A 13,438-nucleotide genomic window follows, 5' to 3' on the forward strand; every position below is an offset into this window, starting at 1 on the left:
TCTTAACGGGGCAAAATTCATGCTTGCTTCTGGGATCACGTGTAGTCCATTTGCTGGGATGGTGGCAGACAGAGCTGAGTTCGAGGCCCAGCTAAGACGGTAGCATTTTGTCCCTTCTTACATCTCTCTAATTTGTATTTTCCATGGGTATGTCAGCCAGAATCTTGAACTGCTAAATCTTAAGGGAAAACACTCCAGTGGATACTATTACTTAAGGATGTAATACTTAAGGATACTAGCTTTGAATCAGTTGTTCATTGGCATACAGGTTCATGTGCAAGAGTGATTAAAGGTGATTCCAGTATCTTTGCAAATACAAGAAGGGAGACATGGGAATGCTGCTTCTACTCACCTGTGTGTCAGTGGGCTGTGCGACGTGTGGACTTGAATAATAGCAAACATAGGCTTGGCCCGTTAGAAGGCTTGGAGTCTAGTGTGTGAGAAATGCAATCACAGAATAAATAGGTAGCAAAGAATAGTAAGACTTTGCAATAAGTTTGAAAGAAGGTAAGAGAGTAGGATGGAGGGATAGGAACTGGAACTTGGGACAGAAAGACAGAAAAGAAAGGGAAAGTATTTTTGAAAGAGTGCCTGGGGAATGTCTCAAGGATACACTGGCTCACATGTTCAAGTAGTGTCCTGTGGGAAGGTTAACCTGGGATAGAGTGATAAGTAATGGGAATCCTTTGAGAAAAGGCTTTCATGGACTATGAGACTAGAGTCAAATCCCAGGCAAAGACAGGCTTCTCCCAGGGCTGTTACAGCTATAGACCAAGATGAACAAGCAGGATGATGGGATGGAAAGACCACCTGAATTAAATGTCAGGAGGCTTGGGTTCTAGTTAGGTTCTGACACTGATTCTTGGCAGGGAGCACATCTTAAACCTCCCTCAGGCTCTGTTTTCTTTATTATAAAATGAGGTTTTGAACCAGGTAGTCTTTAAATGCCTTGCATCTTTGTATTTCTTTTACTCTTTGTCTTTTCAGCAAATATAAACATGTCGATCTAATCCTTGTTAGTGGCATTATTTTGAAAACATAGGACAGAAACAAATAATGTGCTTTAATGGAAAGTAACTTTAGATAATTTTCAGGATCTATTGTTTGATATCATTTTGGCAGTGTGATGAAAAAAACCTGATTGTATAGAACTTGCTAAAATTTGAGCTGTATCCTTTTTCTGGAGCAGTCTGTTGATTCTTTTTCATTGCACTGAGATGGAAATTTTAAAGTCAGAGACTAATCAGAGTTTTAGGCACCCCCGATGTCATTTCACAGTACTTAAATAGCCCTGTGTGACTTGCCCTGCTTCTAGTCGCCTACCTGAAGAAGAGCTACTCTAATCACTTGAAAAGTTCTGAACCTCAAAGTTGGTACGACTGGAATCTCCGTTATTGAAGAGGGAACTCGGGGCTGTGTTGCCTTCAGCTCACAGCTGAGCCAGTATGGAGTCTTGGGTGCGTGCAGGCTGAACAGAGACTGTATTCTACAGAAGTTAGAGGCCCAGGGAGAAATGAACTACAACTAACCTTTACCTTACTAGTTTTATCTTTAGGGGATTAATTTTCTCCCTTATTTATATATAGAAAAGAACATATTAAGGACAGCAAGCTGGATAGCAAAATTCCTTAGAAAAATAGAGCTTTAATAAAACCAGGAATTTTTCCAATATTCCTCTTCTTTCTTTCAGGAGAGGGTGCAGCCTCCTTAGCTTGCTCACCTGGCATAAGAAGAAGGTTCCAGATCTATTTGATTCCTATTTGCTAAGTTTTAAAAAAGTTTAAGTGTGTAAATCAAAGAAAGAAGACAGCCTGCATCTCCTCCCCTCTCTCCCCATCTCCCTCTGATTAATTCAGTCTAAGAGCCACTGTGTAGGGCTGAGGTAGGAGTCTGCATGACAGAAAGTTTAGAAGCCATAAGAGAATAGATTGATAATTTACCTGCATAACATTAAAAAATTTCTGCATGGAACAAATTAAGTTACCTTATGGACTGGGAAAATCTATTACAACTCTTATGTTCAAAAGGCCAATTTTCTTTGTATGTAAAGAATATATACAAATAAGAAAAAGAGTAGCAGCCCAACAGGAAATCTACAAAGAAAAGGAACAGACTGGTCATCCTGTTCTCATTAATAAGAAGAAGGCAGTATCCTGAGATACTCTTTTTCATCTGTTACATTGACAAAGATCCAGAATTAAGGCATCTTTTGAAAAGTCTGTGGGGAAGCAAGCACTTTCAGAACTTGCTGGTCAGATTATAAATTAATACTGCCTCTGTGGAGCGCAATTTGGAAATATCTAGCAAATTTACTAATGCGTATTACCTTTGACCTGGCAATTTCACTTCTAGGAATTTATCCTACTAATACACTCCCACACAAACTGACAAGAGGATAAGGTTATTCACTGTATCATTCGTAGTGGCAAAAGAGTGTAGACCTCACAGATGTCCATCAGTAGGGTACTGGTTAAATAAATTACGGTGTGTCTGTACAGTGCAATGCTATGCAACCTTTAAAAAATAAACTTCATGGGGAATGAAGTCTAAGATATACGTTAAGAGAAAAAAAGTAAAGTATAGAGAAGTATGTGTATAATGTGCCACCATTTGTATAAGAAAAGGGGGGAAAAGGAGTCATGTATTTGTTTCTGTGTGCTCAAAGTGTCCCTGGAATTCCGTACACACTGATCACACTGGTTGTCTCTAGAGGAAACAAGTAGGAGGCTAGATTACTAGAGTCTGAGAGAGACATTGCAAAGAAGACCTTTTTAGATCTCTTGAATTCTGAACCATGGGGATTTTCCTCTTTGTAATTATTTTATAAATAGTTTTTCAATTACAAATGAAAACACCTTTCAGTTCAAATGAAGGAAAAAGTACCAAGTTTATCAGATACTTTTACAGATTCAACAACCATAAGCATCAGATGCTTTTTTCTTTGCTGTGTGGCTGCAGATACTTTAGCGGTGTCTCTGGAATTGGATTATTCACTGAATTTCCTAATAGTGAATCATTCCTGGAATGATCTCTGTGTGACAGTCTTTTATTGTCTTACTGGTTTATATGTGTTTATGTTAAAACTTTTTGCATTAATATTCAAAACAGATTAGTTTGTGGTGGCTATTTTCTTTACTGGTCATCTTTGATGCATTTTTATAAGGAGTATTACTGAGACTTTTAAAAAGAAATGGGAAGATTTCCTTTTCCTTTTTGTTCCCCCTCACCCCTCAAGGCAGATAGGCTGAGATGCAATACTTTCGATATTTTTGCATACGCTGTAATTGAAGTTTTACCCACAGGAAGAAGAAGGAAATACTTGCAAAACACAAAAAACTTCCTGGCTGCAAGATTGTGTTTTATCCTTATCTCCAACCAATGATCTTATGGTTATAGCTCGAGGGCAAAAAGCAGTTTTTCTAGTGCGTAAGTACTCTTATTATTTTCGGTGTACTTTATTTTAATGCATAGAGTAGGACAGAAATGGATTAGGTAGAAAGAAAAAATGTTATTTATGTTGTATGCATTGTATGGTGGCATTCTATAGTCTATTTCACATGTTGTATAACACTTTCAGTTTGTGTGTGTGTGTGTGTGTGTCTTATTTTCTGTCCTTCTTTCTATTGTTTGTTTCCTCCCTATTTTTCTTTTCCGACCGCAGATACTTTGTAACTCTGTTGCACATCAGAGGCCAAACTGGACATTGCCCAATTCTTGCAAGAAGCAGTCAGAGCTAAAAAGGCTGCTGACCCCTTTTTAGTAATAATGTGAATGAGGTGATTTTCAACTATAATTTGAAAACTCACAGGACTCTAGTTTCTTATTTGGGGCATAAATTTTCAGTTCATAATTTTTGTTGAAGATTAAAATTAAGGTTTACATAAGATGAAAAACCTCACTGATCAAAATCAGATCATATATTAAATGGCTGTGGAATGGTCTTAAAAAGCAGGTGTATCCTCCTATAGCATAGCTCTAATAGAAAAGTGTTCTCTGTCATCTGAAGATGAAAGTCATTTTATAAATACAACAGATGGGGTGGTATATAAGAATCAATAACTTTATTCTGCAAGAACTAGGGCGTTAGGTGAATTTAATTGGAGAAAGACAAGACTAAAGGCGAGTAGCCTAGGTCGAGTTTTATCAAAATCTTATAAAATTTTTTCAGTGTTTACCTGTAAAGAGACCTAAACCCGTTAATATAAAACAGTTACATTCTGTATTCATTCTAAAGGGAAACCATGAAGTCACTGTTTAGTATACTATAGTTAAAGTGATTTTATATGATAACTTATTTTTTTCAGCAAAATGGAAATATAGCGATAAAGGGAAGGAAGAAATGCAATTTGCTGTTGGCTGGAGTGGTTCTTTAAATGTTGAAGAAGGGTAGGTGGCAGTTTTTTTTTGTTTCTCTGTATGTTAAATGTGTATGTGAAATTGTTTGATTTATAAGTGAGGAGTTTCATCACTGGAATGAGTATCTGTTAGGGAATATCTGTCTGTTCATCCCAACTTAGAGGTTGTAGAGCATGACTTGGCCAGCAAATTTAAATTTTACTCATGTGATCCCTTTTTTTAAAATTTTAAACTCCTGTTTGCAGAGGAGATTTAAAGAACAGAGAGAATCCCATTCTTTCTACATTTTGTCATTTCCCGTGTTCTCCATTAGTAATTTTATTTAGCCAAAAAGTCAAAGGCAGTCATTGTCTTCTCTGCTTGGGTAGCATTGGCCTTGTACTTAACGGGGGCAGTGCTGCATTAATTCTTAAAACTCATAAATACTTCAGAAAGGCAAGTTGGTAAATTCATGTTTCTTAATGACCCAGTAAGGTGGTTCCCTAGTGCAGTTACGTGGTGGAGTTGCTAACCTGGAACCTGGAGCCAAAAACTGTTTTCACTTAAATTTTTATGACTGAAAGCTATCTGATGAGAATGATTAAGATACTTCAGACTTTGGATAAACGAGAACCAAGTGGAAGCCCACATAGTATGTGCTTGGCACATCGTAGATACTCACTGGAATGTTTTCTGCTCTTACCAAAATAAATGATAATCATTCTCCTTAAGTCATTTTGTCTAAGCATTTTGAAGACATTTCACTTCTGTCAGAAATGCAAAGCAAACATAATGGCTCCATTACTTTAAAGACAACAAACAAAAAGATTAATTTTGTTCAATGATTGCCTAATATGATGTATGAGGCAGGAGTGTTTATGTTTCTTGAATAAGCTGGTGATGGGTCCTGGGTTGACAGGTTAAATTAAAGTCAGTCAGTAGGAGTTATTTTAATTCTGAGGCTTAGTCTCTAAGCTCCTGACAGATTTTTCTAGTCCACATGTCACAAAAAGAATCTTTTAGGGAACATCCGGCCGAGCTTGCGCTTGGAAATGGGTTATCTGGGGCAATTTCTGCAAAATATCAAGGAAGAAGCCAACTAGTTGAAGTGCAGTTCATACCTAGAATAAGGTATTTGCAGGAATCTGGTTTGCCTGTGATGTGACTGACATTCCTCCCACGCTCTGCCCAGTCAGTGCTTAGCTGATGCAGAGGAGAGGGGAACTGCAGGAAATGACTGCCTGGTGATGATCCGCTAGTTCTCGGTTCTGTGTATAATCAGTTGTGTACAGTAAAGTTTTTGCTTTCTCTTGTGCTTTTTATGATAATACAGAATGAAAAAATACTGTTTTTATTAACCTCAAATGAATGTGACATTTACCTTTTATGTGAATGATTTTTTTTTTTAATTTAAGAGAGAGAGCACACACGCATGCACACGTGCGGGGTAGGGAGAGAGGCGGGGCAGAGGGGGAGAGAGAGAATCTTAAGCAGGCTCCACACTCAGCACGGAGGCCAACGTGCGGCTTGATCGCACGATGCTGAGATCATGACCTGAGCTGAAGTAAGAGTCAAATGCCGAACCAACTGAGCCAACCAGGCGCCCCTTATGTGAATGATTTTTATGATTCTACTTATGGTGGGATTTTACTGAATTTTTACTTATGCCTTGAATAAAACTGGTCCACAGAGCTCATTTTCCAATGGTTGCCCTGTAACATTAAATTACAGGGAAATAAAAGTAACTGATGAATTCATTAGATAAGCATATGATTTTGTTTTTGTTTTTAGAGAACGCGTAACCAGCGCTCTATGTATCCCATTAGCAAGCCAAAAGAGGTAAGGATAAATAAGGTATTTGTTTTCTTTGCTTTGACTTATGAGCTATTAAGATCGTAAATTTTGTTTGTAACAGGAGTTCCACAGGGCGTCCTGACTGGACCTGCATTGTGGTGGGCTTTACTTCGGGTTATGTACGCTTCTACACTGAGGTGAGTGGAGTGTTGAGCAGTTAGAAAACACCACTTGACTGGAATATCTAGTTGTGCATCCCCATTATATTCTCTGTGACTCATTACCTGCTGCCTGGGAATGTGGAGTTGCTGCTTCATGGGGGTGGAAGCAGGGATGCGGGGGGAGGGAGTTGTGGTGGAAAGTTCTGGTAGAAGCAATAGAGAAAAGAAGCTGTATTCTTCCGAAAGAGAGTATCTGATATCTGTGGAAAATGGTTGGGGAAACGACACTCTTTGCCCGGCCATACCTGTTCAGGTCTGTTGGTAAGAAAACAAGCCGGGCTTTTCTCTGTGCTTCCTCCTAGAACGGTGTGCTCTTGCTCGCACAGCTTCTGAATGAAGACCCCGTACTACAGCTGAAGTGCAGGACCTACGAAATCCCACGACATCCTGGCGTGACCGAACAGGTAGTGTAAACGATTGTGTTCAGAGGAACCATGGCTTTACTTGAAGTTTGTGTTATCTCTCTTTTTTGGGAAACCTAAAGATATCTTTGTCTTGTGGCATAGTTAGCTGTGCTGTCATATTCTAGAAATATAATCTGTTTATAACTGAGTAAGGAACCCCAGTCTTGCTTTTACTTGTTAAATGAAATACCCTATGTTTTGTTCTACAATACAATAAAACACTTTAGTCAGAAAGTCCAAAAGAGTTTATTTTTGAAATTTGAGAGTGACTTAAGGCACAGATGTGGTATATATGTTTTTTAGTTGGATTTAGGTGTCAAAATTATACACCATAAAAGAAAAAAGTTCCGGCTTTATTTTTAATACTGCCACTATGTTGTACTTACCTGTTTCTCAGAAAGGGGGTGAAGTTTTTGTTTATAGTGGAAATAGATTCACTGAACTGAAGATTTGGACAGAAAATAATACTGTTTTTTATCTAAGTCTCTCCAAATATACAGTTTTTCACTTTGCAGGTGCTGTGAGAATTTGATGGTCTTCCAGTAAAAAATAATAATAATAATAATAATTGTAGAGCCACACAAACTACTGTGCTCTTCTTTGGCTCACAGTATACATCGTCAAATCTATGTAAATATGCCTTCCTTCTTTTTTACTATCCTGCTTCCAAAAGGTTTCAAGTATACAGATGCATGTATTGTGTACCTATGTGGACTTAAATTGTATGAGAGATGGCCTGGAGCTATGGGGACTGGAGCTGTAGAAGAGAATCTAGTAAGAGAGACTAGTCTAATTCCTATTAATACCTTTGAGTGAGTTAATCAGTAATACAAAGCAATACCTAGTCAATTGCTATTTTACAAAAGTAGATATGCTTAGCAATGATGAAAATGTGTTATTTTCTTCTTTCTTGTCTCTTCAATAGAATGAGGAGTTGAGTATCTTATATCCAGTTGCCATTGTGACCATTGATGGATTTAGCCTTTTTCAGTCTCTTCGTGCTTGTCGAAATCAGGTAGCAAAAGGTAACTTTTTTTGCAAGACGTATCTAACTTCTAACGTCTCAATTTAACCTACTTAGAGAATTAAACATGTGCTCTACATTAAAAAGGCCTCTATGCTAGATTTACCAACAAAACAAAACAAAACCCTGCTACCGTAGAGATGGGAGTGCATTTTTGGGTAGATTGCTTAGTAAGATAAAGGCAATGACCAAAGATCTACACTCTATACATATTAGGGTGAAGGAACCAAATATCTCACTAGATCAGTAGCCACTAGATCAGTAGCTCTCGGGCTGGTGTACTCGAATCCTGTGATTCTGCACTGCTTCCATCCTCGCTGAGGGTAAAGATACCACTGTGTGCAGGGGGCGTTTTCCCCTGGCAGGCAGGACCCAACAGGGGCTCAACACCAGCTTCTTTTTGCTAACCTGGAACACTTAGAATGGACTAGGGGTCTGAACAATGTGTATATGGGCAACTACGTTATTTCCAGACTTGGGGTGAAAAGGGCACAAATAATCAAGAGTTCTTACTCTTGCTACTGAGTGTTTACATTCTTTGGAAGAGGATACAGAGCAGAGTTGTATTTCATCAAATTCAAGATGCCATTGTTTGTAGACGCACTAGTGTTTTATGTACCACAAAGCAGCAAAAATGCTGCCAGAGAAAAACACATCATCAATTTTAAAATCCCAGTTTTAGAAAAGCCTTAATTAAACCCAGTGAAAATACCAGGACTAGTGTAGACTTCCTCCTTTTCTTCTGGGTTTGGATAGAGGGGCCTTAATGGCCCTAAAACAAAGTTTGTTTTGTTTGCAGATTTTGATGTGATTGGTAAAATTTCTGAAGTTTTGGTTATGTGGGTCTTTAATAGTGCATGCTTTCCTGTTAGGCCAGAACTTGTTTGAATTTTTATACTTATTTTCCTAATCTTTTAAATTATTTAAATTTAGGCATAGTAAGCATCATTATCTTGATCATTTAAAGTAGTCACCATTAATATATAGGCCTATAGAGACTGGCAGTTTTCTGCAGGTAAGAATTCAGTCAATGAAATAAACTAGAAATAGATAATTGGCATTGTCAGCCATTTAATTTTTGTTATTTTTGAATTCCTGTTTTTTTTTTAATGTTTAAGACCATAAAGCCATTTTGTCTCCTAGGAAGGAAGGAAGCCATTTAGTGCCCTCTTATCGTAAGTTGTTCTAAAAAGAATTCTGATTGCATAGCCAAGAAATTGTCTTGCTTTTTATTTCTGCATGTAAGAAAATTCTCTTTTCTTGGCCTTACTGTCAAATCTGAAGTGCTTAGAGGAATATATTTTTCACTTATTACAGTACTTTTTGGAGTAAACAACCAGAATCCAGCTGTATTCTTTTTGTTTGTTTTCTTGTTTGCTAGGTGGGTTTTTTTGTTTAAGATTTTATTTATTTATTTGTCAGAGAGAGAGCTTGAGCACAAGCAGGGGGAGTGGCAGGCAGAGGGAGAAGCAGGCTCTTTGCTAAGCCGGAAGCCCAATGCCGGCCTCTATCCCAGGACCCTGGGATCATGACCTGAGCCAAAGGCAGACGCTTAACTGACTGAGCCACCCAGGCGCCCCCAGCTGTATTCTAATATGTAGCCTGAGAATTTACTGATAATTAGGACCTTATGCCTGAACCTGTGGCAAGAGGTATAATATCGCTTTTTCTTTCATTACTCACTAGTCAGAAATACTGAGCAGTGATGGGCATTTTATTAATTCTTTTTGGTGATGCTATTGCTGTTATTATATCTTTCTATCAAGGCTGGCCTTGGTTACTTGCCTTAGAGACCTTGCTATATGTGTGCTCCTGCCAGGCGTCTGTCATCAAGTTTTTAGTTTTTCACCAAGTTAAGGCACTGGTAGCTGTTCCCAGGATTTTATCCACTGTCTTTCTCAAGGGGAAGAAATTGCTTATTTGTCATCAATTGCAGTTTGAATTCACCTTAAATGTTTAGTAATAGTCTAGGGTTTTTAATAGTCTTCTCCGATTACACGAATGTTCCAGAAATCTCTTGTGACGGTCAACTTACCCTTGATGTTTGCATTTTACACATACTGTCTCGGCATGAATAAAGTTCATTTTAACCTTGTTTACATTGCCTTGCCTCATTATTACCATTTAAATTTTAGAGTAATAAATCAAGTTATTCTATTTTTAATGGCTTTTTGTAAAACTTCATCCATTATAGTTAAGTTTGGATTGTTTGATTTTTGTCTTTAACAGCTGCAGCATCTGGCAATGAGAACATACAACCCCCACCATTAGCTTATAAGAAATGGGGTCTCCAAGATATTGACACCATTATTGATCATGCTAGTATCGGTAAGCATTACTAGTTCAAATTTTAATGCGATTCATTTCTTTTACTTTTTAATTGCTATGTCTCATTTATTAGAAATGTACATTTATTCTTAGGTGAAAAGAAAATGCATTGCCTTTAGCGAGACATTTGGAAGTCACTCCAGACTTACGGATTATGATAGGTATATATGTTTAAGGAGTGGTAGCAGTTTTAATAATTATGTCTTTAGCAGCAGTATCGAACAGTTTTAAGTCTTTCACTATTTCTCTAAGTTGTTTTTTGCAGTTGAGTTTAATCCGTGTAATTACCATATAGATAAGTCTTCTAAAAATATAACCTTTAGACCAGCAGAATATAGATAAAAACAGATTTCTCCTTGCAAGCATATTTGAAGACTCACTCTATTGGGCATTGGGAACACAGAAACAAGAAGACATGGTCTCATCCAGGAAGCACAAGTTGAGTTGGACGACACATGTGAAAATAATTGCAGTGCTACAGCAGTAGTAGATGAAGGGGCCAGCGGGAGTGGGAGCGGAGGAGAAGCCCCTGACACTGAGGAAGTAGGGGGCAGGAGGCTGACTGTGGTCTGACATTGGAAGAATGAGTAGGACTTGACGAGGAGAAGCAGCACAGAGGAGCCATCTAGCCGACACGTGCACAGGCCGGCGGGTGGAGGTGCACTTCCTGCTGTAAAACTAATGGGCACTGAGGACAGCTGGCAAGCAAGCATGTAAATAGAACTCAGATTTTGCAGGGCCTCGTATGCTATGCAGAGGAATTTAGATCTTTCTCCTAGCAGCATTGAGAGCCGTTGAAGAATTCTGAGTGAGAGAATGGTGTTATCACTTAGCCTGTTAGAAGAATCACTTTGGTGGAAGTTTTTAGAGGCTGTAATGAAGGGGTCAAGACTAGAAACTAGGTGGAATAAGGAAGCTGTAATTATCTTGGTAAGAAGTAGTCAGTTTCTGAATTAAGGTGGTAGAAATGGGGGCGGAAAAGAAAATGCTACTTAAAAATTATTTCTTCTGTTTATCAATATATGCTTGTTAAAAAATTCAAATAGTACATAAATGTATAAAGGGAAAAAGAAAAAATATCCCCTTAAGCCCTACCATCCAGAGATACTCACCGTTGGCATTTTGGTAAGCCTCCTTACAGACTTGTGCGTGAAATGCGTGTGCAATATATATATATGGTTATATAGAGAAATAGGTTTTCATAAATAGGGTTATATCATACCAGCTATATTATAGCCCTTTTCTAATCAATGTATTTAAAGAGGCTTTCAGTCAATTTTGCTAAGTACACATTTTTATCAGGGTCGTAATAGAAGACAGATGGCACCCTTGAAATAGGACAATTGAAACACATTTTATTTATAGAGAAACTATTTAGAAAGATGTGGTGTAGGGGAACCATAAGGGATAGTGTAGCATCTCAGGGCTTCTTAGCAGCCCAGCTGTTAACCACTCCTAGGCCAGATGGGGTGAGGGCCTGGAGTGGTTCCAGAACTTGCAGATGATGAGTAGAATCAGCATCTTAAGAGCAGGTTGACTTTTGCACAGATGTCACAGGGAAATAGGTATCCTGACTTCAATTTCCTTTCTGTCTTTGATCTCCTGATGAGGCTTCCCACTGTTTGAACCCAAGTGGAGGTCAGCATAATGTACGTACACACACTGGCCCCTGGGAGTGGGTGGGGAGAAAAGGAAGGAGTATGAATCCTCAGGGTCAGACAGAAGATACCTGACACACAGATCTCTTTGTTTGTTGTTGCATAGTTTGCCTATGGAATACTCTGCAATCAGCACTTTACTGGTAGACAGTTTGTCTCTACTTTTTGGCTACAAAATTCCAAAGTGTTGAGTTCAGTTCAGGGTAGCTTCCCTGTTCTGTTAATTGAACTTTGGAACATTGAAAAAGGCTAGGAAAAATGATTGGATAGAAAATATTATTCTATTCATTTATCTCCCAGCCTACAAAATGATTAAAAAAAAAAAAAAGGTACAGTGGACTTTATTTTGCATGTACATCTTTATGTAAAGTTTTGATGAATTCATTCAAATAAGTGAATACCTATTATGTCCAAGGTATTAATTAATATTGGAGCTAAAAATACAAGGCAGACAGGACCCTGCCCTGATGCAGCTTACATTCTAGTGATAGGGAGACACACAGTGAACAGTTGAACCAGATGAATAATTTGGTAATATCAGAATGTTGGTATGTGTCATGAAGAAAATAAGCAGAGGGTTATGATGGAGAGTAAAGAGAGAGGGCATGTCAGGTAGACTGGTGAGGAAAGGTCTCTCCAGGGAAGTGACATTCAGACTGAGACAGAAAGGGTGTGAAGGAGCCAGCTACGTGAAGAGGTATAGGAAGAGGATTCTGGGCAGAGAAAGCAGCACAGAGATAAGCCTGTGGAGCCTCAGAGTCCTGAGAAACAGGAAGGAGGTCCATATGACTTGATTGTAAAGAGTAAGGGTCAACGGGACAAGGTGAGATTGGAGATGTAGACTAGGGTCAGATCACATAGGGTAAGGAGTTCGGATTCTGTTCTAAATATGGTGCATGTCATTGATGGAGTCTCGGTACGGGCTGTTTAAAATTATCCTTCTGACCTGCTGCTTAGGGAGAGGCTTGTAAGGTAAAAAGTAAAGGCAGGAAGACCAGGAAGGAGTTCATTGTGGGAGGGGAGAATGACAGCTTTGCCTGTGGTGGGAGCAGTGGAGTTGGAGAGGGGTAGACAGAATTAAGATATATTTTGCACTTGGAGAGGGATGGATTTGAGAAATGAGAGAAAGGAAAGATTCAAGGATTTCCTAGTTTTTATTTTATTTATTTTAGGGATTTCTTAGTTTTTGTATGTGAGCAAATGAGTGGATGATCAGACCATACTAAAATGAGAATAAGAAGAGGTTTGAGGTGGACAGATCGGAGTTACATATTTTACAGGTTAACTTCTGACACAATTACACATTCACATGGTGGTGTCAAGTAGTTAGTTCGACGTACATGTCTAAAGTTTAGGGAAGAAGTCCAGATCACTGATAAAAATTTGGGAGGGAGCGGTGGACTGTGGAATGCTTCATAGAATCCAGGAAAGGGAGAAGGTCCATTGGATTTGACAACATAGAGCTCTTCACTGAGTCTGATATGAGCACTTTAGGTGGACCAGTGAGGACAGAAGCCAGATTGGAGTAGGTCGAAGAAGAAATGTTTCCACCCTTACTTTCTAAAATTAGAAACCCAAGAACAAGATACTATATCACAGCATCTCCATTTTTATGTCTAGTCTTGACCTCTTCCTTAAAATTCATATTCCTTTTCCAGCTCCTATGAACTTGTC

General features: G+C 38.5%; 1 protein-coding gene and 1 non-coding gene across 2 annotated transcripts in view; both read left to right on the plus strand.

The window, feature by feature from the left end:
- RAB3GAP2 (RAB3 GTPase activating non-catalytic protein subunit 2) overlaps positions 1–13,438 on the plus strand; it is a 97,236-nt gene that overhangs the window by 34,126 nt on the left and 49,672 nt on the right. Inside the window, exons 3-9 of the mRNA XM_045809635.2 lie at positions 3,303–3,426; positions 4,305–4,386; positions 6,127–6,174; positions 6,251–6,326; positions 6,653–6,754; positions 7,680–7,779; positions 10,008–10,106. Coding sequence (XP_045665591.2) covers positions 3,303–3,426; positions 4,305–4,386; positions 6,127–6,174; positions 6,251–6,326; positions 6,653–6,754; positions 7,680–7,779; positions 10,008–10,106 — 631 coding nt within the window. The remainder of the gene's footprint in view (positions 1–3,302; positions 3,427–4,304; positions 4,387–6,126; positions 6,175–6,250; positions 6,327–6,652; positions 6,755–7,679; positions 7,780–10,007; positions 10,107–13,438) is intronic.
- On the plus strand, positions 11,942–12,073 carry LOC123800181 (small nucleolar RNA SNORA36 family). The gene has a single exon (XR_006781853.1). It is a non-coding gene; the product is annotated as a small nucleolar RNA SNORA36 family (small nucleolar RNA).

This window comes from Ursus americanus, chromosome 2 (genome assembly GCF_024610735.1).
Source record: "Ursus americanus isolate L20-20 chromosome 2, mUrsAme1.1.p, whole genome shotgun sequence".
Taxonomy (NCBI): domain Eukaryota; kingdom Metazoa; phylum Chordata; class Mammalia; order Carnivora; family Ursidae; genus Ursus; species Ursus americanus.